Source organism: Pelophylax lessonae, assembly GCF_965119305.1.
Source record: "Pelophylax lessonae genome assembly, chromosome: 10".
NCBI classification, from domain to species: domain Eukaryota; kingdom Metazoa; phylum Chordata; class Amphibia; order Anura; family Ranidae; genus Pelophylax; species Pelophylax lessonae.
Window position 1 is genome coordinate 234,535,246 of NC_138777.1, and position 24,858 is coordinate 234,560,103.

Genomic DNA, 24,858 nt, shown 5'->3' on the forward strand with positions numbered 1-24,858 from the left:
TTTGCAGTCTCTAGTCATCTCCTGCAGTTGTGTACAATCTTTGGCCACCTCTCATATATGCCTTCAGTCTCTGAACATCTTCTGTAGATGTCTGCAAAATTTGGAACCCTTTTCGAACCTTTTAAAGATTTTGAAAAGAGTTGCTAGTTTTTCTTTAGGCTACTCGAGAGATCTCCAAACTTTGTAAACAAATGACCAGTTAACTGTCCTTCAGACTTTAGAGGGGGTGGACTGTGGCGATGCCTCAGGCTTGATGGTCAGCCGGAGTAAAATAATGACATAGCTTCTATTGTCAGTAGGAGGAGGAATAGTGCCCCATCATTGGTGTTAGTAAAAGGAATTGTGCCTCATCATTGGTGTCAGTGGGAGGAATCGTGACCCCATCATTGGTGTCAGTAAAATAAATAGTGCCCCGTCATTGGTGTCAGTGGGAGGAATAGTGCCCCATCATTGGTGTCAGTGGGAGGAATAGTGCCCCATCATTGGTGTCAGTGGGTGGAATAGTGCCCCATCATTGGTGTCAGTGGGAGGAATAGTGTCTCATCATTGGTGTCAGTGGGAGGGATAGTGCCTCATCATTGTTGTCAGTGGGAGGAATCGTGACCCCATCATTGGTGTCAGTAAAAGGAATAGTGTCCCATTATTGGTGTCAGTGGGAGGAATAGTGCCCCATCATTGGTGTCAGTGGGAGAAATTGTGACTCCATCATTGGTGTCAGTAAAATAAATAGTGCCCCATCATTGGTGTTAGTGGGAGGAATAGTGCCCCATCAATGGTGTCAGTGGGAGGGATAGTGCCTCATCATTGGTGTCAGTGGGAGAAATTGTGACTCCATCATTGGTGTCAGTAAAATAAATAGTGCCCCATCATTGGTGTTAGTGGGAGGAATAGTGCCCCATCAATGGTGTCAGTGGGAGGGATAGTGCCCCATCTTTGGTGTTTCAGAAAGAAGGGGTTGTACTTCAAAATGTCACTGCCCCCTATTCCCTCCAAGTAGAGGTTACCGCGTGACAACAGCTAGTGGCTGAGGAAACTGTCCATTAGCACTTTTTTTTGACAGCTGTCAGAGCAAGATCCCTGTATGCTGGCTTTGAGAACGGGAGCAGTTGCTATCTTAGCTTAGCCTGGTTATGTGTCTGTCCTGGTGTCCTCTGTTTCCCATGCTGATCTACTAGATTTTAACTGTAAGAGTGCTATTAATGTTTGTTAGGCTCCGTTCACATGTAGGCGTTTTGGGGAGTTTTTCTGCTCTAGGATCAGCTCTCAAAACGCCCAACAACTCAAATCCTATTCATTTCAATGGCCCCTGTTCACATCTGAGCGTTTTGACGCTGTGAGCAAAACGCCCAACGCTCAAAAAAGTACATGAGCTTCTTTTTGGGCAGATTACAGGCGTTTTCCATTGGTCTCTATTCAATCTAAAAACGCCTGCACAAAAAACGGCTATAAAAACGCCTGTTAAACGCGGTAAAAACGCAGTAAAAAACGCAGTTAAACGCTACGCTCAGGTGTGAATGTAGCCTTAATAAATCAGTTCTTTTTTCTCTAATTTGGATCCTGCACTCTTGTCTTTTTGTGGTTTGAGCTGCACTGGATCCATTTGTGGAAGCTGCAGGATCCTATTTACTATTTTCATCTTTGGTGTTAGTGGGAGCAATAGTGTCCCAACAGTGGTGTCAGTTTGAGGAATAGTGCCTCATTGTTGGTGTCAGTGGGAGGAATAGTGCCCTATTGTTGGTGCCAGTGGAAGAAATAATGCTCTATCATTGGTGTCAGTGGGAGGAACAGCACCCCATCTTTGGTGTCAGTAGTAGGAATAGTACCCCATCTTTGGTGTCAGTGGGAGAAATAGTGCCCCATCATTGGTGTCAGTGGGAGGAATAGTGCCCCATCATTGGTGTCAGTGGAAGGAATGGTGTCCCATCATTTGTGTCTGTGGGAGGAATAGTGCCCCATCATTGGTGTCAGTGGGAGGAATAGTGCCCCATCGTTGGTGTCAGTGGGAGGAGTAGTTTCCCATCATTCAGCTTCGGGTGTGGCTGCAGGAAGGTTCTCTGGCTGTGTGTCTGGAGCTGCTCCAGGTGATCTGTTTGAGAGGGGAGTCTGGTAAAATCTCTCCCAGCTCTGCTGGCCCCTATCTGGGGAGGCCATGCAGGCCAGCAGGGCCTCTCCTGCTGGAAGCTCTCAGCCATCCCCTGGGCAGATGGATGACATACCTGCTCCTGGACAAGCCATGGCTGGAGATCTCTCTGCCCCTGGTGAGGATGAGGATACCGAGTCCATTCGGGAGCGAGTGGTGGCCGGGATCAAGGTCCTGAATAGGGAGAGAGACCAGCTCTACAAACTGAGAGCGGAGTTGAAGCGTCTGCGAAAGCAACGTGAAGGTTTGTACAGCCGCAACCGTGGATCTATGGATCCGGAAATCCAGTTGGCAAAGGTCCGGGTTCAACACCAGGAAACCATTGTGGCCATGATGGAAGGTAAAGAGGGGCCCTTTAAGGAAAAGTTTTGCAATGACCGCAGATTTGCAAGGATGGCAAAGATGGAGGTGGAGGAGGGGACCCCAAGTTCTGACCCCCTGCCCCCCCAAGGTGAGGTGAGCAGCCCGTTGCCTTCTCAGGGCTCAGGAGGCATGCTGACAGTGATCCAGGCAGTGGAGTCTCCATTACGGGCGGATCAGCTGGTGTTTGGTGAGGAGAACTTTCCTGACAATGTGCCTGATAAGGTAAAGCCTAGCAAGTCACAAGTGACTGATAAAACTATTTTTGTGCCATTTAACACCTTGGCTAATACTGATGTTTTGCCCAATGACACCCAGGCTGGTAATATTATATCCAGCAATACTTCAGCTGCTGATGTTTCCACTGAGGAAAAATTGCGTTTAAAAAATGACATTGCAGCAAAGGAACTACAGGAGCCAGAACAACCAGTTAACCCCCCTTTTGCTGAGTCAAAGGCTGTTTGTCCAGTCACAGCTGCTGTCTCTATACTGCAGCATCAGGACACCTGTGGTACTACAGCAGAAACTGTGATAGTGAATACTGATTGTTCTGACATTACTTCCAACACAGGTGTTCTGAATAATCCTACTAATGTTTGTGTAATGGGAAATCCTACTGGCTCAGTACAAGCAATTAATAATAAGGATAATAATAATAATGTACCAGCTAAAGTTACATCGGTGTGGGGTCTTGTCCCTGATAAGCCTTCTTTTGCTCAGGTGGTACGCTCTGCTCCTGGTAATATTATTAAGCCAGGGCTGCAGCCAATGAGGAACCCTGCTTCCAGGCAGAGATTTACACCACAAACTGCCACTTTGAGCACCCCTGGTTCCGGTCTTGGGTCTCTGGCTTCTGCTGGGGGTCCAAGACGTAATGTCGTTATACTTAAATGGGAAGGTGGTGCAGTCTCTCCAGCACGGCGTGTGGTGGTGGATATGATTTTGGAGATGGGCTTTGGGGCGAATGACCTTTATGCCCTAATACATGTAGCTGGGAGCCGGGAGTACACAATCAGCTTCACCAGGCCGGAGGGTCTTGACCTGTTCTGGGAACGATATGAAGCTCGGTGCAGGTCAAGACCCGAATGGGAAGATCTGGCACCAGTTGCTGTTTCGCAGAGATCAACGGTTAAAAAAATAACCATCATCCTCAATAATGAGAGTGTTCCTGCTCGGGACCTAGAGGTCTGGTTAAGGAACTATGGTGAGGTTTTGACAAGGCTAGAAAAAATCCTTGATGAACGTGACATCTGGACCGGGGGTTGGTCAGTAACGGTTAGGTTGGCCAGGGATGGGAATGTTGTCCGTCACCTGCCCTCCTCGGCTTTCATAGGGAGGGATAGGATGACTATTTTTTATCCTGGTCAGCCAAAGCTATGTCACCGCTGTGGAGAAAAGGGGCATTTTAGCTCCTCCTGTTCAGCCTTAATATGTTCAGTATGTCGGGGACAGGGTCATGTGGCCAGGGACTGTACCCAGGCGATAAGGTGCAACCTGTGCCTGCGCCTTGGCCACCCCTACAGCCGATGTCCGGAGGCCTGGCACAACATGGAGAAGGAGGTAGTAGATGAACTGTTGAGGCTGGACGGGATGGAGGATGAGGCCCCTGGTGTACCATCCTCCTCAGCGGTGACTGACCCCCCAGGTCCTGTTCAGGATCCCTCCCCAGTTTCTGTGGCCAACCCTCCTGTGTCTGTAGGTATTCCTTCTGTGACTGTCTCTGTGTCCCCCCAGCCTACTGTACCGGCTCCTCTTGTGTCAGAACCTTCTAAGTCTGTCCCCCCCGAGTCAGTCTTGCCCCATGAGTCATCCCCTCCTAGGTCTGACTTAAGGGAAGGTCCCCCCCCACCAGGAGTGGTAGAGGGTACCAAAAAGGGTGCTGCGGTTTCCTCTGTAAAGAAGTCTTCTGTGAAGACTTCAAAAAAGAAGAAAACAAGAGATAACATCTCTGAATCTGACCTGCAGTACCTGGAGGAGAGAAGGAAGGTTGTGAGGCGGAAGAGACAGGCGGTGAGGACGGAACAGGGACAGGATGCCCCAGTGTCTGTCCCCAACCGTTCTAGGGCTTCTGCATGGGATATCTCCACATCTGGAGCTTCTTCTGAGCAAAATTCTGATTCAGAAATGGAATTGGAGGAGGCCTCAAGAAAGAGAGAGGCTTCTGGTGATGAGCAGCAGAGGGGAGCTAAGAAGCAATCCACCCAATAACCCAAATGGCGGTTCCCCCTCCGTTAAAAGTGGTGACAATAAATGTTGCCAGCATTAAGTCGGTAAGAGCTCGTTCTATGGCCTTCTTTTTGTTCAGCCAATTAGATGCTGAAATTTTATTTTTGCAGGAGACTAGGCTCACCTCCTTGGCAGATATTCATATGGCCAAGAGAGAGTGGAGGTATGGTCCATCTTACTGGTCTCTTGCGGCCGAGCCTTACAGCGGGGTGGCGGTGTTGTTTAAAACCGGCATGGTAACTGTCCGGCGGGTTATTGAGGTGGAGATTGGGAGATGTATGGTCTTAGACGTCCTTGTGGGAGGGCAGGACCTGCGCCTAATTAATATTTATGGGCCGCACACAAAGTGGGACAGGAAATGCCTTTTTACAAGGATCAAGCCATTTCTTTTTACATCCCGGCAAGTGGTTTTTGGAGGTGACTTTAATACTGTGACTAGGCCCAAGGACAGGAAGGACTTCAATGACAGGCTGGGATATGATAGCGTTTTTTTAAATAGTATGGTTAGGGATGCTGGTCTTGTGGATGTGCACATTAAGCACCTTCCGGATGACACAGGGTTCACCTTTCATCGAGGTAATAGTCAGAGTAGGATAGATAGGTTTTTTTTGAAGGAGGCCTCTGCTTTCTCACCCCCAGTGGTGCAGGCAGTGGAGTTCTCTGATCACTGTATGCTATCTGTGGTCTTGAATGCTTCAGACTTCCCTCAGAGGGGCAAAGGCATCTGGAGATTGAATTCGACTCTCCTTGAGGAAGAACATATTAGACAATCCTTTGAGGAATTCTTTCAGGCACAGGTGACCATCCTGGACTTTTGTAGCAGCAAGGCTGAGTGGTGGGAGCTGACCAAAAAGAGGATTGCTGGATTCTTCAGGGGCCTAGCCAATAAAAAACAGTTTAATAGATACATGACCTACCAACGTTTGCGGAGGAAGCTGGATATTCTTGTCTCGAGAGGAGGAGATCCTGGGGCAATCTCTGAAGTGAAAATCCTCCTCAGGAAGTGTCAATATGATCGGCATACCTCTTTGGTTCTGGAGCGGGACTATGGGAAATACCACTCGCCTGACCCTTACCAGAACTGCAAACAGGGTGTAGCTGTTAAGATGGTCGTTGGCCTTAAGGATAGTACAGGTTCCTTGACAAAGTCCAGGTCAGGGATCCTGGAGGTCGTGAGGTCTTTTTATGCTGAACTTCTTGGGAGGAAAGAGCTTGACCGAGACAAGATGGAAAGCTTTTTGGACTCTACTCCAGGTCTAAATGGTGGAGATGTCCCTTTGATGAATTTGACAGAAGAGATCACAGTTGAAGAGGTGACGAGGGCAATTGAACAGCTTGCCATCAAGAAGTCACCTGGACCGGATGGTCTGACGGCTGAGTTTTACAAAGCCTTTAAGTCTATTCTGGCCCCACATTTGGTAGAGATTTTTAACAGTTGTCTTGCTGAGGGGGTGCTTCCCCCTTCCATGAGACACTCAGCTGTGATTCTTCTTTCAAAAGGTAAAGATCCTTCGATGATTGAGAATTGGCGCCCCATCAGCCTTCTCAATGTCGATAGAAAGGTGCTGGCGAAGATACTTTTCTGGCGCCTATCGGCAGTAGCAGAGTCTTTGCTTTCTCGCCATCAGCACTGTTCGATCCAGGGTAGGAGCACCTTCACAGCGGTTTTAGCTGTCCGGGAGGCCTTGGAGCAGTGCAGGGCTGCAGGCTGGGGAAAGTATTTACTGGCATTGGATCAGGCAAAGGCTTTCGATCGTGTCAACCATGAGTACCTGTGGTTGCTCTTTAGTAAGTACGGTCTGCCGGGTGGTTTTGTCGATTGGTTAAAAGTCTTGTATAAGGGGGCAGAAAGCTTCCCTCTTGTTAATGGTTGGGTTGGACAGTCCTTTGAGGTTGGTTCTGGGGTGCGCCAGGGTTGTCCCCTGAGTCCCCTGCTCTATGTGTTTGCAATCGACCCCTTCATCAGGAGGCTAGAGAGCAGCATGTTGTGTGGGGTACCAGTGGGAATCCCGGGTGAGCCGCCTTTGAGGGTTGTTGCCTATGCGGATGATGTGTCAGTGATTGTCACTGGGACAGATGAAGCAGAGGAGGTGGTCTCTCTGACATCACGGTACTCTGAAGCATCAGGCTCCAAGATCAATCAGGAAAAGAGTGAAGTTTTTTGGATGGGAAAGGAAGGTGAGGGGTTTGATCTCCCGGACACCTTTCCAGTGCCCCAGGAAAAAATTAAGATATTAGGCATTGAATTCGGACCTGGCGATTATGGCCTTAAAAACTGGGAAGGCAGGCTGGAAGTTGCCAATACTAAGGTGGTCAGCTGGAAGAGATGGAAGTTATCTCTGAGGGAAAGGGTTGATCTGATTAAGACTTACCTGATACCGATCTTCTTGTATGTCAGCCCTGTCTGCATCTTGCCAGTGTCTCTCTATGCTAGGATCTATAGTGTGTTCTTCCAGATGCTATGGGGGAACAGACTGAACCCCATCAAGAGGAATGTCACCTATCTATCCAGGAGGGAGGGTGGCTTAGGTATGGTCAACCCCGTTCTTTTCTTTTCACTGCTATTTCTTAAGTTTAACATTGGTAGTATGCTTGCAGTGGAACCTCCTGGATGGGCAGGCATGTTTAGATCTTGGTTTAGGCCTTTTCTGCGACTTTGGGAAGAAGGTGGCCAAGTGAAGAATCTCAGGGGTCATCGTGGTCAGCTCCCAGCCTATGTCGCTCCGTGTCTGAAGTTGCTGCGGCAGTGGCGACTGTCGGCTGAAGATCTCAGATCTGCTCCGAGGAAAGTCCTTATGAGCCGAGTCTTGAGCGAAGTCTTTCATGACCCACTGGCCTTAAGGGATTGCCCAGGCCCAATTTTGAGGGAAGGGTTAAGATTGATTAATTTGGCTAGAGTCCCCCTTAAATTCAGGGATCTGGCCTGGTTGTGCTTCCATGGGAGGCTCTATGTTCGGGGCAATTTGAAATTCCGCAGTGGGATGGATCGTGGTTGTCCTCGGGAGGAATGTTCAGGTGAGGAGGAGACTATGGACCATTTTCTGCTTCGTTGCCCTTTTAACATAGAGGTATACAAACAGGTGGGGCGGGCCCTCGGTGTTCCTTTCCTCTCCAGGCTGGGTTATGCTGAGTGGGTGTATGGAGCATTCAATACTGGTGGGGGCTTTTGTTTGGATACACTTTTTTTAGTTAGCTTAGTAGTCCGTTATTACACCTGGAACGCACGGTGTCAGGTCACCCTTCGGCGTAAAATCCTTCCTGTTCAGGTGGTGGTGTGTGACATTCTGCATGAGGTGGGGAAGATTCGGGCGCTTGAGAGAGACAAGTGGGGTCAGAGGGCTTGGTTGAAGGCGTGGAGGGGTTTCAAGCCTCCCTGACTGCCAGGAGTCTCTGTCCTGGGTGTGGCTTTCTGTCTCTTATCACCCTAGATTTTTTCTTAATGCTCAGTTTTTGATAAATGGCTGCATACATAGGTGATGGGTTGTGCCTCTTAGGCCCTCTCTGCTGCTTTATGTAAATAGTTTTCTAAAAATGTTGGAAGTGGATTATGTATATATTGTATATATTCTGCACATGGATGTGTATTCCTTTGTTTTCTGTTGGAATATTGTACTATAGTTATGTTTTTTACTTTTGTATAAAATATGTTGCTTGATTCTTTTCAATAAAAGATCAATAGTGCCCCATCGTTGGTGTCAGTGGGAGGAATAGTGTCCCATCATTTGTGTCAGTGGGAGGAATAGTGCCCCATCATTGGTATCAGTAAGAGGAATAGTGTCCCATCATTTGTGTCAGTGGGAGGAATAGTGCCCCATCACTGGCGTCAGTGGGAAGAACAGCACCCCACCTTTGGTGTCAGTAGGAGGAATAGTGCCTCATCATTTGTGTCAGTGAGAGGAACAGAACCCCATCTTTGGTGTCAGTGGGAGGAACAGCACCCAATTGTTAGTGTCAGTAGGAGAAATAGTGCCCCATCATAGGTGTCAATGGGAGGAATAGTGTCCCATCATTGGTGTCAGTGGGAGAATTAGTGATCCATCATAGGTGTCAGTGGAGGAATAGTGTCCCATCATTGGTGTCAATGGGAGTTATTGTGCCCCATCATTAGTGTCAGTGGAAGGAATAGTGTCCATTTGTTGGTGTGAGTGGGAAAAATAATGGCTCACACCAGTGGGAGGAACAGTGCCCAAGTAAGTCAAGAAAAGGTAAGAAAAGGGCCACATCTGACCCCCGTGCCACAGTTTGGAGACCACTTGGCTAATCTAATCATTTGAATCTTCTCCTTTTCTGACCGGTGGTCGCTAAACTCCCTAAAAAGATTTTAGTTTCCCTTGCATTTCCAAAGGCACGGAGACTTCACCCAAAGTATGGGTAGGTATATTCACTAAATGGTGACAGAATAATCTGTTGTTAGCTGTGACAATGCGTTTAGTGGATTAGCGAAACACAAGAAGAAGTGCCAACAGCGGGAAGTTTTGCTTTGAGACTGAGATGTTGGCATTCCCTTTAGCGGTCTGTTAAGGCCACCTAACACTTTTGCAATCTTTATTAAAAGAAGGCTGGATGTGTTTATTGTACGTGTGTGGAAACCCCAGTGCATAAAGCCGGGGAGGAAAAAACATACATTTAGCTCATCCTTTCCTACATACGGTTGTTACTGTTGACTTACTACTACCGAGTGCAAATGAATTTTCGCCTTGTGTTTATCCAAGTGATGAAATGAGCTTGTTTACTGAAATTGCTTTGTTTCACTAAAGGACAAGTATTCACCGCGATGTGTCAGAACTGCTAAGAGCAACGACCTTGATAGAAGCTTCAGAATATTAATATTTAATTTATTTTTAGAATAAAATACTGTATATATATATGTGTGTGTGTATACAGTATGTGTATATACATATATATATATATATATATATATATATATATATATATATATATATATATATATATATATATACAGTGCCCTAAATTTTCCACATTTTGTCATGTTACAACCAAAAACTTACATGTATTTCATTGGGATTTTATGTGATAGACCGACACAAAGTGGCCATAATTGTGAAGTGGAAGGAAATTGATAAATGGTTTTCAATATTTTTTACAAATAAATATGTGAAAAGTGTGGCTGCATTTGTATTCGACCCCCCCCCCCCCCCCCACACTTTACTCTGATACCCCTAACTAAAATCTAGTGGAACCAATTGCCTTCAGAAGTCACCTAATTAGTAAATAAAGTCTAAACATCCAGCCAGAGCTACAATGGAATACTTTAGTTCAAAGCATATTCATGTGTTAGAATGGCCCAGTCAAAGTCCAGACCTAAATCACATTAAGAATCTGTGGCAAGACTTGATAATTGCTGTTCACAGACGCTCTCCATCCAATCTGACAGAGCTTGAGCGATTTTGCAAAGAAGAATGGGAAAAAATGTTCCTCTCTAGATGTGCAAAGCTGGTAGAGACATCCCCAAAAAGACTTGCAGCTGTAATTGCAGGGAAAGGCGGTTCTACAAAGTATTGACTCCCGAGGGAGGGGGGGGGGGGGTGAATACAAATCCCCGCCCACACTTTTCACAGATTTATTTGTACCATTTATCATTTTCCTTCCACTTCAATTATGTGCCACTTTGTGTCGGTCTATCACATAATAAAATCCCAATAAAATACATTTACGTTTTTGGTTGTAACATGACAAAATGTGGAAAATATCAAGGGGTATGAATACTTTTCAAGGTACTGTATGTGTATGTATATATATAATTTACATTATATTTGCCAGATGCTTTCTTTTCTCATGCATACGCCTGACCCTATGATACGATGCTTAAGGTAAATAAGTACAAACAGGGCTTCTATTTTCTTCAGTTACTTTTTTTTTTTTATGTTATTTATTCATTTACATGTAATTTGCCAGATGTTTGCACCTACTTGTGACCCTTTGCTGAGTTGCTTAGGGTAAATAAGTAAGAACACCTTTTACATTGGAAAATTGTTTATTCAGTTTAGTTCAGGTGTAAATAAAACAGATTCCGTTCTCGTATACATTGCACAGATCTTGTCAATCGTGAATGCAGAATCTTACTTGCTTCTCTCCTGTATATACTGTGCTAGTTCATTCTAGCGGCACTTGCTCAAAGGGTATGTAGGCTGCAAAGGCAGTGGACGGGGGTATTCACATGCTGTGATCCTGTTGCATTGCTTTGTTCTCAAAGAAAACAGTATCCCACCATTGTGCACAGCAGGCAGTACGACTTATTCAAGCAAATGGGTACAGGGCACCTTTTGGGAATGCAGAAAATGGTCAAAATGATTTGTTCTTGAGCCAATGGGGTGTGGCTGGGGATAGGGTTGGATTATTGTCCACACCACCATCTGGTGGTTTGGTACTTCCCCTTTAGGTATGGATTGTCTTTACCTAGGCTTGGTCCCTTGGGAAGGCAGAAAATGGTCAATTTGGAAGCTGGTCTTGAGCCAAAGGGTTGAGGCTGGGGACAGGGTTGGATCATGGTCAAAACAACTATCTGGTGGTTTAGTACTTCCCCTTTAGGTATGGGTTGTCTTTACCTAGGCTTTGGGAAGGCAGAATGTGGTCAATTTGGAAGCTGTTCTTGAGCCAATGGGATACAGCTGGGGATAGGCTTGCATCATGGTCAACACCACCATCTGGTGATATGGTGCTTCCCCTTTAGGTATGGGTTGTCTTTACCAAGGCTTTGTCTCTTGGAAAGGCGGAAAATTATCAATTTGGAAGCTGTTCTTGAGCCAGTGGGGTGTGGCTGAGTATAAGGTTTGTCATGGTCAACACCACCATCCGGTGGTATGGTACTTCCCCTTTAAGTATGGGTTGTGTTTACCAAGGCTTGGTCCCTTGGGAAGGTAGAAAATGGTCAATTTGGAAGCTGCACTTGAGCTAATAGGGTACAACTGGGGAAAGGCTTGCATCATGGTCAACACCACCATCTGGTGGTATGGTGCTTCCCCTTTAGGTATGGGTTGTCTTTACCAAGGTTTGGTCACTTTGGAAGGAACAAATGGCCAATTTGGAGCTGTTCTTGAGCCAATGGGGTGCGTCTGAGGATATAGGTGGAACCTGGTCAACACCAACATCTAGTGGTTTGGTACTTCCCAATTAGGTATGGGTTGTCCTTACCAAGGCTTGGTCCCTTGGGAAAGCATAAAATGGTCAATTTGGAAGCTGCACTTGAGCTAATGGGGTACAACTGGAGATAGGGTTGCATCATGGTCAACACCACCATCTGGTGGTATGGTGATTCCCCTTTAGGTATGGGTTGTCTTTACCAAGGCTTGGTCACTTTGGAAGGAACAAATGGCCAATTTGGAGCTGTTCTTGAGCCAGTGGGGTGCGTCTGAGTATATAGGTGGAACCTGGTCAACACCAACATCTAGTGGTTTGGTACTTCCCAATTAGGTATGGGTTGTCCATACCAAGGCTTGGTTCCTTGGGAAAGCAGAAAATGGTCAATTTGGAGCTGTTCTCGGGCCAGTGGGGTATGGCTGGGGATAGGATTGGATCATGGTCAACACCACCAACTGGTGGTTTGGTACTTCCCCTTTAGGGTTGCCTCATGGTCAACAATTTAGGATAGCAGTCACCAATGACCCCCTCATAGAATTCCACAGTTGTCATTTTGCTCATTGGGTGTGGTTTATTTTGTTTTGGTTATGTATTAATTGGTTAAATAAAGGACTGCTGTGGCCATTGCATATCCATGACCCACAGTCCGTGAAGCGGGAAAAAAAAATGGACAAATCCAGCAGTCATGAATTGTGTAGGAATCATAGAAGAGATCAATTTCTAGTAAATGCCGAGTCTTCCTTTTAAAGAAAACATTGGCACGCATGATTCCTGTCTGGTGGCAAACTATCCCTTTAATGATATAAATGGCCATGTGATTGTTCCATTGATTGATTAATTAACCAAGAATAATGAGTCATAAGCATAGCCGTACAGCTTCACCTCAAAGCCACAGTATTATTTCTCATTCAATAACGATTTCCTTTTAATTATCAAACTCAGGAAGTAATCAAACTTTTCTAAAGTGCTATTGTGAAATCATTTTCCGCTGGCATTATCTCAGCGCAAAGGCTGCTGTACCATAAAGGCAGATAAAATGGAACATAATGTTCATTTTCTTCGACTCTTGAACGGCAATTCTGAATAACGCAGGAAAAAAAAACCCCGCTAATTTAAAAGACATTGTATCGCGTGGCATGCGGAGAATAGAGCCTATCCATCACGCCGCGGGGAAAGAGATTTTAAGCGCCGCTCAATATGGACTCCGATTTTTTCCCTCGAACAAGCTGATAAAAAAAGAACTGATTGATGTAATTTCATGACAAATTGTAATGAACAGCGGGTGATTTTTTTTTTTTTAGTTTTTGATAGTTTTTTTTTTTTTTTAAGTGCATTATTTGTCTAATTAACAGCACACTTTGTGTCTAATTGAAACTTTGGAACTCAACTGGTAAAAGTACTCATTGACGTTTGACACTTGTTGTCCGATACCCAAAATCCAGACAGGTTTGAATGACATTGAAGGATTTGTAACGGTTCTCCTCCCCCTCCCATGTATGCAAATCACCAAGTGTTTTGCAGAAAATCATTTTAATAGAAAATGTATATTGGTTTAAAAGGTTTGTTTAGATAAAAGGGGTTTCTTTTTTTTATCTCTGAGTGATTGATAACAAGATTACAATCTCTCTTTATATCCCATGGGGGGAGGGGATTGGGGATCACATATTAAGCAGCTGGTCGAGGCCAGAATTCACATGCCATGAGCTGCTGGAATTGCTGAGTATCATTACCTGCTGTCAGGAGCTGACTGGCAACTTTCGGCCCAGGGGGCAAGTACAAACCAAAGGCCTATGATGCAGCAACTCAGCCCTCCCCCCCCCCACTCGCCCTCTTCCCAGTCTCCTCCTGACCCCCATTCCATGCTCCATTCCATGCTCCGCTCCAGGTACTCTCTACCCACTGTCTGAATCCGGGGTCCCAACCTGGCCAGCGGAGGCTGATTGGGGGGATTTGGGGAAGCTTGGTTGGGGCTGGCCGGAGATGGAGAAGAGTCTCCAGTGGGGCATGGAACCGGCCTCTGCTCAGACACAGTTTGCACCCTCCATGTTGTGGCGCTCTGTCCTTGGGGTGGGGACTTTTTACTTCCCTTCACCAGGAATCCTTTAGGCATGTCTGTGGCAGAAAGCGGTGCAGACTTTTTTTGGGGCATCAGAGCAGCCTGGGGGGGCAATTGCCCCTCTGCCCCCTGGCCCAGTCCTCCCCTGCCTGCTGTGAGCTGCTGGACTTGCTGAGTATCATTACCTGCTGTCAGGAGCTGACTGGCAACTTTCGGCCCAGGGGGCAAGTACAAACCATAGGCCTATGATGCAGCAACTCAGCCCCCCCCCCCCCCCCACTCGCCCTCTTCCCAGTCTCCTCCTGACCCCCATTCCATGCTCCGCTCCAGGTACTCTCTACCCACTGTCTGAATCCGGGGTCCCAACCTGGCCAGCGGAGGCTGATTGGGGGGGATTTGGGACAGCTCGGTTGGGGCTGGCCAGAGATGGAGAAGAGTCTCCAGTGGGGCATGGAACTGGCCTCTGCTCAGACACAGTTTGCACCCTCCATGCTGGGGCGCTCTGTCCTTGGGGTGGGGACTTTTTACTTTGCTTCACCAGGATTCCTTTTGGCATGTCTGTGGCAGAAAGCAGTGCAGACTTTTTATGGGGCACCAGAGCAGCCTGGGGGACAATTGCCCCTCTGCCCCCTGGCCCAGTCCTCCCCTGTGGCTACTGTGAGCTGCTGGACTTGCTGAGTATCATTATCTGTTGTGAGCTGCTGGACTGGGCTGAGTATCTTCACAGACTGTAAGAGGCTTGACAAGGCTAAGTATCATTACTTGTTGTGAGCTGCTGGACAGGGCTGAGTATCATCACTTGTTGTGAGCTGCTGGACAGGGCTGAGTATCATTACCTGCTGTCAGGAGCTGACTGGCAACTTTCGGCCCAGGGGGCAAGTACAAACCATAGGCCTATGATGCAGCAACTCAGCCCCCCCCCCCCCCACTCGCCCTCTTCCCAGTCTCCTCCTGACCCCCATTCCATGCTCCGCTCCAGGTACTCTCTACCCACTGTCCGAATCCGGGTTCCCAACCTGGCCAGCGGAGGCTGATTGGGGGGGATTTGGGACAGCTCGGTTGGGGCTGGCCAGAGATGGAGAAGAGTCTCCAGTGGGGCATGGAACTGGCCTCTGCTCAGACACAGTTTGCACCCTCCATGCTGGGGCGCTCTGTCCTTGGGGTGGGGACTTTTTACTTCCCTTCACCAGGAATCCTTTAGGCATGTCTGTGGCAGAAAGCGGTGCAGACTTTTTATGGGGCATCAGAGCAGCCTGGGGGGCAAATCCCCCTCTTCCCCTTGGCCCAGTCCTCCCCTGCCTGCTGTGAGCTGCTGGACTTGCTGAGTATCATTATCTGTTGTGAGTTGCTGGACAAGGCTGAGTATCATCACTTGTTGTGAGCTGCTGGACAGGGCTGAGTATCATCCCTTGTTGTGAACTGCTGGACAGGGCTGAGTATCATCACTTGTTGTGAGCTGCTGGACAGGGCTGAGTATCATCACTTGTTGTGAGCTGCTGGACAGGGCTGAGTATCATCACTTGTTGTGAGCTGCTGGACAGGGCTGAGTATCATCACTTGTTGTGAGCTGCTGGACAGGGCTGAGTATCATCACTTGTTGTGAGCTGCTGGACAGGGCTGAGTATCATCACTTGTTGTGAGCTGCTGGACAGGGCTGAGAATCATTACATGCTGTAAACAGTTTGACAGGACTGAGTAGCATTACGTTAGACAGAGCTGAGTATCATCACATGCTCCAAACAATTGGACAGGGCTGAGATGCATCACGTGCAGTCTTCATATTATGACGCACAGGCCGGTGCATGCACTGCCAGCCAGCCGGGGTTGCAGCAGACTAGATGACATCTTTCAGTGGACCGGTTTTGGGACAAAGTTTGGAGACCACTGGTTTAGAAAAACTAAGAGCTTTGTATCTCTCACTTGTAGGCAGGTGCAGTATGTTGACTATGGTTTCCTGAGTCACTGGGGCAGCAATCCAATTGGACACTAGTTGCCCATGTGACTCTGGCAGCCATCTTGGATGTGGCAGAGTCTATTTAAAACCCTGGGTTTGGCATGCATTCATGTGTCGGCAGTGTAGGGGACAGCTCACCCTTCTTTTAGGGACAATATCAACGACAGGGAAAGGTTCCAGACGAGGAGGGAAAGCATAGGGCTCTGCACTCTCCTGGGACCTCTTCCCATATGGGCTCAGAATGGCCAGGCTGCATTCTGCCCCTCCAGACAGAAGCTATCAGTTTGGCAAAAGCCTGCTTTGCTACACACTGTTGGTATCCATAAGTGGTCCCGGTTGGGCCTCCTTCCTCCGAATTGTTGTGAACTGTTTGCCTTTACTTCAATACAAGTTCTGCCATTTGCACCTGGACTGAGTGTGTGTTATTGCTGCTGCACCAAGCTGCACCCTCCCACACACTCGCTGATAAAGTTGCATTCTTCTCTTCGTAAAATATTCCCATGTCTACAGAAACCTATTTTTTTTTTGGTCGGGGCTGGCCAGGGCAGAAGAGTCTCCAGTGGGGCATGGAGCCAGCCTCTGATATATTACCAAAAAAAAATGTTTGCACTAAAATTTATTTTAGTGAGTTTTTTTTTCCTGAAAATATAAGTTTGATAAATAACTGACCAAATAGAATACCTGTGCAATAAAAAATTGCAACTACCACTATTTTATTTTATTATTAATTTTAATTGTTAATTAATTAATTAATTAATTAATTACATTTTTAATTAATATATTATTGTTGTTTCTAGCAAAAAAATAATTTTAACATGTGTGCAAAAAAAAAGAAAAAAATGTCTGCTAGATAAGTGCTTAAATATAGGAATGAAGTGAAGGTTGTTGCTTCTGAAGACGTTACAGTATGGTGATGAAACGCGTAGGGACGGACTTCTGGCTGATATTCCTTTTGCTGCTTGGTACACATGGTGGGCATTTTCTTATGTTCAGTGCTTCCTCGTTTAATTTGTATGGCAGCTCAGGACATCCTTGATGTATGTAAGTGCAAAATTGTAATGGATCTTATTATCCACTTAACCTCCAGAAGATTTACCCATTCTTCATGACCAGGGCCATTTTTTGCGATACGGCACTGCGCTTCCCTTTTTCCCCACAAAGAGAGCTTTCTTTTGGTGGTATTTGATCACCTTTTTATTTTTTTGTGCTATAAAGTAAAAAACTGACAATTAAAAAAAATAAATAAAAATAAATAAATTTTACTTTCTGCTATAAAACATTCAATAAAAAAATAAATAAAAAAAATGAAATGTCTTCATAAATTTAGGCCAATATGTATTCTGCTACTTGTTTTTGGTAAAAACAAATGCCAATAAGCGTATATTGATTTATTTATGTGAAAGTTATAGCGTCTATAAACTATGGGATATATACTGGAATTGTTTTTTTATTTATTTATTTTATACTAGTAATGGCAGCGATCAGCAACTTATAGCAGGACTGCGATATTGCGTCAGACAACCTGACACTAACTGACACTTTTGACCCTTTGTGGGAACCAGTGAAACGAATACAGTGATCAGTGCTAAAAATATGCACTGTCACTGTACTAATGACACTGGCTTGGAAGGGCAATCAAAGTGCTAAATGTGTGCCTAGCCAGTGTTTTTGTGACATGTGTGTGTTGCTTTTACTAGAGGAAGAGATTAAATGTATTTCCAAATTTACACTGTTATACAAGCTGTACACTCACTACTTTACATTGTAGCAAAGTGTCATTTCTTCAGTGTTGTCACATGAACAGATAGAATAAAATATTTACAAAAATGTGAGGGGTGTACTCACTTTTATATATATATATTTTTTTTTTGTTTTTTTTTTTATGTCAACATTTTTTTATTTGCTTTAAATTCAGTTTATTTCTTTTTTTTTTTTTAAGATGGTTTCTTTTTTACGTTATAAGACAGTTTCTTGCTTTATTTATTTATTATGACCATTTCTCTTTTTTTTTTATGTCAAATATTTTTTATTTGCTTTAAAGTAATTTTGTTTTCTTTTTTAAGATGGTTTATTTTTAACGTTATAAGACAGTTTCTTGCTTTATGTATTTATTATGACCGTTTCCCTTTTTTTTTAATGCCAACATTTTTTTATTTGCTTTAAATTCATTTTTTTTGTCTTTTTTCTTTTTTTTTTTTTTTTAAGATGGTTTCTTTTTTACGCTATAAAACAGTTTCTTGCTTTATTTATTTATTATGACCGTTTCTCTTTTTTTTTTATGTCAACATTTTTTTATTTGCTTAAGCGCCGGTTCACACTACCGCGACGCTACTTTAGGTGGCGACCTCCGAGGTCGCGGCGCGCCACGGACTTCATAACATTGAAGTCTATGGCGGTCGCCTCCTGGTCGCCCCAAAGAAGCTCCGGACCCTTTTTCTAGGTCGGAGCGACTTGTGTCGCTCCTATTAGAATGGGTCCGCAGCTTCTCTATGGGAGGCGACCTGCGGCGACCTGTGAGGCGACCAGGTCGCCCTAGTGTGAACCGGCACTTAAATTCAGTTTCTTTCTTTTTTTTTTTTAAGATGGTTTCTTTTTTAGTGCCGGTTCACACTAGGGCGACCTGGTCGCCTCACAGGTCGCCGCAGGTCGCCTCCCATAGGGAAGCTGCCGACCCGTTCTAATAGGAGCGACACAAGTCGCTCCGACCTAGAAAAAGGGTCCGGAGCTTCTTTGGGGCGACCAGGAGGCGACCGCCATAGACTTCAATATTATGAAGTCCGTGGCGGCCGCTCCGAGGTCGCGGCGCGCTGCTCGCACCGCGATCTCGGAGGTCGCCCCTGCAAGTAGCGTCGCGGTAATGTGAACCGGCGCTTACGCTGCTTTATTTATTTATTATGACTGTTTCTCTTTTTATTTTTATTTTTTTTTTTCTACGACAATTTTTTTTTAAATCTTTATGACTTTTTATTTTTTTTTTTATTATTATTTTTTAGTTTCTCATAATTTTAAGCACACCATGCATTGACATTTCTCATTTAGAAGAAGACATTTGTGAGAACAAAAGCTTCTTCTATCCAGTAAGTTCCGTACATGATGACAATACTTGGACGAACGCAATAACGGGGAAAGACACATACTGGGGGCAGATACGGGGCCACCAGCATCATGGACCTGGTAACTGTTGCTACGTCCGCTGCCCCTGTTGCCATGCCAACACTTTGAGCCTGCTTTATTGTAACCTTTAGGGCTTGGAGTCCTTTCAATTCTAATAAAGCATTGTGAATAAGATGTCTATGAATGGAAGGCAACAGTTTGCTTCATGTATTGAAGTTGATGTGAACCCAATCACAGAAATCTCATAGAAACGTGAACATGTCAAGGTCATTTCAAACCTCGTTCACAATATTTTTTAAATCTGCAGCCTCCATCCTTGGTGATCCTGCATGAGGATCTTTTTCAGGCACTTCCTGTTACAGGGTGACAACACTCTAACCCTGTCTCCCAAATGTGCTCCTGTGTTGTCACCCTCTCACAAGGGCTTCCAATAGAGACTACAAGTGGGCGTTTCAACAAATATTACCAAAGCATGGTCCACTGGTGTCACCCCCTAAGGAACCCTCCTCTGAGAAACGCCAGGCAGCCATCACTGATGTGCATGTGAATAGTGAGGTTGGAGACCAGTAGAAAAATAAATAAATGATATATATATATATATATATATATATATATTTGCTTTTGGTTTTTTTTTCCAAAATTAATTCTAATAATAATAATTGTTACATACAGTATAAATTGGGTATATATATATATATATATATATATATATATATACACACATACATACATATACTGTGCATATATATGAAGATTGGGAGGAGTGGAATTTGTGTTGGAAGGGGGAATTTGCAGGGTGGGGGGGGGTACTAAGTGGTGATTTAGGAAGATGTATGTTAGGAGTGAGGATGGGCGGGAAGAAGATTTGTGTTGGGAGGGGGATTTGAGGGGAATTTGTGTTGGGAGGGGGATTCGGGGGGCAATTTGTGCTGGGAGGGGGAATTTTGGGGGGATTTGTGCTGGGAGGGAGGAATTTGGGGGGAATTTGTGTTGGGAGGGGGGATTTGGGGGGGATTTGTGCTGGGAGGGGGGATTTGAGGGGAATTTGTGCTGGGAGAGGGGATTTGAGGGAAATTTGTGCTAGGAGGGGGGATTGGGGAGGATTTGTGCTGAGAGGGGGGATTTGGGGGAAATTTATGCTGGGAGGGGGGGGTTTGAGGGGAATTTGTGCTGGGGGGGGGCTGGGGAGTTTGTGCTAGGAGGGGGAATTTGTGCTGGGAGGGGGAATTTGAGGGGAATTTGTGCTGGGAAGGGGGATTTGGAGGGAATTTTTGCTTGGAGGGGGGATTTGAGGGGAATTTGTGCTGGGAGGGGGGATTTGAGGGGAATATGTGCTGGGAGGGGGGGTTTGGGGGGAATTTGTGCTGGAAGGGGAGATTTGAGGGGAATTTGTTCCGGGGGGGGGGGGGGTCGGGGGAGTTTGTGCTAGGAGGGGGAATTTCTGCTGGGAGGGGGGATTTGAGGGCAATTTGTGCTGGGAGAAGGGATTTGAGAGGAATTTGTGCTGGGAGAAGGGATTTGAGGGCAATTTGTGCTGGGAGAAGGGATTTGAGAGGAATTTGTGCTGGGAAGGGGGATTTGGGGGGAATTTTTGCTTGTGGGGGGGATTTGAGGGGAATTTGTGCTGGGAGGAGGGGGGGGGGGTTCGGGGGAGTTTGTGCTAGGAGGGGGAATTTCTGCTGGGAGGGGGGATTTGAGGGCAATTTGTGCTGGGAGAAGGGATTTGAGAGGAATTTGTGCTGGGAGGGGGGATTTGGGGGGAATTTGTGCTGGGAGGGGAGATTTGAGGGGAATTTGTTCCGGGGGGGGGGGGTCGGGGGAGTTTGTGCTAGGAGGGGGAATTTCTGCTGGGAGGGGGGATTTGAGAGGAATTTGTGCTGGGAGGGGGGATTTGGGGGGACTTTTTGCTTGGAGGGGGGATTTGGGGGGAATTTTTGCTTGGAGGGGGGATTTGAGGGGAATTTGTGCTGGGAGGGGGGATTTGGGGGGGAATTTTGCTTGCAGGGGGGGGGGGGGGGAGAATATGTGTACTAGGAGGGGAAATTTTAGAGGTAGATGATTTTTGCTCGAAGGGATGATTTTTTTTTTTTTTTTTCACTTTTTATAGGGAGACAGGTATTTGAGCTTGAGGGATTTTGGGGGATGGGGGGATTTATGTGCCGAGAGGGGGTATTTCAGCAGGGGGGGGGGGGATTTGTACTGGGAGGAGGGGGGATTTATGCTTAGGGGGTGAGCATCACTGCTCAGTGTTTTTATAGGGGGATTTTTGCTGACATATAATGCTCATACATCGGGGGGGGGGGGGGGGGCATTTTGCCATGTTCGCTCCGGGTTCTAGATGACCTTGTTCCGGCACAGTGCTCCCAAAGTGCTAACAAGGAGCATGTTGATAGGAGAAGAGAGCAGAGCTCTCTAGAGTGACTGATATCAGTGCGACGCCTGTATTTTTACTGTCCAGTCACAGGAGATGTCTCCTCTGCTGTGTGGCAGAGCTGCATAAATCTCAGGACTGGATGGACAGAAATACAAATCCTTTGTATTTAGTTGTTTGCTTAGAGTTCCGGTTTAAGCTTGAGTTTGTTTCTGTGATGCCTCTTGGCTGCTAGCAGGCAGAGTCCCCCCATAACCATCCTCAGTATTCCTCCTTTATATCAGCAGAACGGTTCATGTAGCGAATCGCCTCCAGCGATGAAATTAGATATTTAATCTGCAGGCGGCAGAATAATCCCAGAGACGGGGGGGGGGGGGGTCAGATCTTCCATGCCAAAAGGCCGGATCACCCTGATAGATTGAACCCACAGAGGACAGATTGTACAGAGCCGCAGCCCCGGAAACGCACACAATGAAAGCGCTCTGCAATCCAGCTGGCACTGCGTGATGGGAGTGACAATGAGCCGAGCGCCAAATTCCCTCCCCCGATCCATCCTGCAGCCCATATGAAAGGAATTTATTATGTACAGGGGGGGGGGGGGGGGCATAGAGGGGAATTCCCCAAAATCCGCAGACTGGGAGCCTGATGGCCAATGAATGAGTTTGTGTGGTCTTACCCAGGTACAGGTACCCCCACCCTTCTTTAAATCACCCCCAACCCATTTCCGAGCATCCTACTTTGTCCCTCCCACCTACCTACCCCGCCCCTTTTAGAGAATACAGAAACCAAGTATCATTTTATGGTGCTAAAGTAATAGGAATGGTATTGAATTAAGATAAAAAGGAAGACGGGGAAGAAATAAGATGCAGCCAGCAACAATGGCAACCCCCTCAGCAACAATAGATCTCCCTAGCACAAATAGCTCCCTCTAACTAATCCCCCAACAACAATAGATTGCCAGCAACAATAGACCCCCCCGCAACAATGGACCCCCCCAGCAACAACATTTCCCCTAGCATAAATAGCTCCCTCTCAGCAACAATAGATCTCCCTAGCATAACGAACTCCCTCTCAGCAACAACAGATCCCCCAGCAACAATAGATCTCCCTAGCATAAATAGCTCCCTCTAACAGATCCCTCAGCTACAAAAGATCCCCAGCAACAATAGACCCCCCCCCCCCATTAATGGCTCTCTCTCAGCAACAATAGATCCCCCAGTGACAATAAATGCCCAAGCAGCAACAGGCCTCTCCCCCAACAACCAATACTCCCCCCGCCAGCAACAATAGATCCCCACAGGAGGTAATGTGTATGGAATGTATTTCTGATAAAAAGGAAGGCAGAGAAATAGATCCCCTGCAGCCAACAACAATAGAACCCCCATCCGCAAAAATAGATTCCCTAGCATAAATAATCCCTTAACCTCCAAACCCCCTCCTAGCACAAATAACCCCCCCCCCCCCCCCCAAAAAAAAAAACCCCTCAAATTTCCCCTCTGAATACACATTCCCGCATCTCTACTCCAAATCCCTCTCCTAGCACACATACCCCCCCCCCATCCTCCTCCTAGCACAACCCCCCCCCCCCGTCCTCCTACTAGCACAAATCCCCCCCCCCCATCCTCCTCCTAGCACAACCCCCCCCTCCCATCCTCCTCCTAGCACACATACCCCCCTCCAAGCCTCCTCCTAGCACAACCCCCCCCCCCATCCTCCTCCTAGCACAAATCCCCCCCCCCCAAAAAAAAATCTTCTCCTAGCACAAATCACTCCCCCACCCCCTGAAAAAAAAATCCTCCACTTTTTAAATTTTCCCCTTTAAGTACACATTCTCTCCCCCCTACTCCAAATCCTCTACTAGCACAAATACTCCCTCTTCCTTCTCATAACACAAATTAACCCCCCCCCCCCCTTCCTCCTCCTAACACAATACCCCCCTCTCCCCTCCTACACAAACACCCCTACTAGCACAAATCCCTCCCCCACAAAGAAAAAATTCTTACCCCCTACTTCCTCCAAACTCCCAACACAAATCTGCTTGCAGTGCCTTCCCACCTCACAAGATACCGCAGTGCCCAGGGCAGCTGTCCCTCCTGTCCACCCCTTGTCCCAGCCCTGTTCATTCCTCCTATTAGTTTAATTGTGTCCCACAAGGTAATTTAGATAAGTCAGTCCTCCGACCCATACCTGGGCCCTGCTGTGGGGTTACTCCACCATACACTCCCCAATCACATCTTTCCTGTATGGTCCTCACTGCTCTCTTCCCATTGGTGGACAGACCCCAGGCCTGACCTCCTCCAGAGTTTATCATCTAGAGGGGAGGAGATGGCAGATATAGGGGAAGGCACAGCACCACACACACAGGCTCCAATCACACTTGTGCGACTCTAAAGTCATGCAACTTTGGAGGGCAACTTTGGATGGGTGCAACCTTGGCCAATGATAATGGACAACCATTGAACAACTGTCGCATGTATAATACTCAGCTGTGACTATCATGCGACTTTTCAGGCTTTGCATTACAGTCTATGGCAAGCAAGATGTCAGAAAGTCGGTTCAAAGTAGTGCAAGAATGTTTCTAAAATCGCTGTGACTTTAAGTCGGAAGATATTTGAATGGTTGTCATTAAAAAACTTGGGGTGCAACACTAAAATCGCACAAGTGTGAATGGAGCCTTAACCCCTACCACACCAAATATTAACCCTTAATGGGTAAAATATAAATAATTGCTTGCATTAAAAATAAGTAAATACATCTGATTTTGTATTAAATACAGAGCGACGTTACATTGTATCTTCTAACAATCATTGTATCTTATTTCTGCCTGGAGCTCAGGTTTAGGTTGATCACACAGAATTATTATTAGTCATTTAGATGTTGTATTCCCTTTTACCAGACAAAATCCTTCTTCTGCTTTGTTTTTATCATCGAAGGACAAAAGCTGCGAGTTTGCGGTATACAGGAGCTGTCATAGTGCGCCCGCTTCTCGGGGAATTGTCACCTATAGGGGGCATACATCATTGGAGAGGCCCCTTGGGAAGACAAGAAGACACCGTGCCCTTTCCTCTGTAAAAAGAAGCGACAAGTCCTTGACTTCACAACAAACTACAACTGCAAAGAAAGCCGCTGCATAGAAAAAAACACAATAAATGCTATATACATTATACAAACACTATATATGGTATATACATTATACAAACTATGTATATTATATATACAGTACATTATACAAACACTATATATGGTATATACATTATACAAACACTATAAATGATATATAAGATATGATGAGATACTGTATGATGAGAAATGAGATATGATGACATATGATGATATTTGAAGAGATATGATGAGATATGAAGATATATGATGAAATACGATGAGATATGATGAGATATGATGAGATATGATGAGATATGATGAAATACGATGAAATACGATGAGATATGATGAGATATGATGAGATATGATGAGATATGATGAGATATGATGAAATGTGATGATATTTGAAGAGTTGTGATGAGATATGATGAGAGATG

General features: G+C 46.0%; 1 protein-coding gene across 1 annotated transcript in view; it reads left to right on the forward strand.

Moving 5' to 3' along the window:
- Positions 1–4,785: 4,785 nt before the first annotated feature.
- The window catches only part of LOC309565550 (uncharacterized protein), a gene marked incomplete at both ends in the record, with an annotated part of 91,625 nt that continues 71,552 nt past the window's right edge, over positions 4,786–24,858 (forward strand). Inside the window, one exon of the mRNA XM_082270508.1 lies at positions 4,786–5,395. Within this exon, the coding sequence (XP_082126634.1) occupies positions 4,786–5,395 (610 nt within the window). The remainder of the gene's footprint in view (positions 5,396–24,858) is intronic.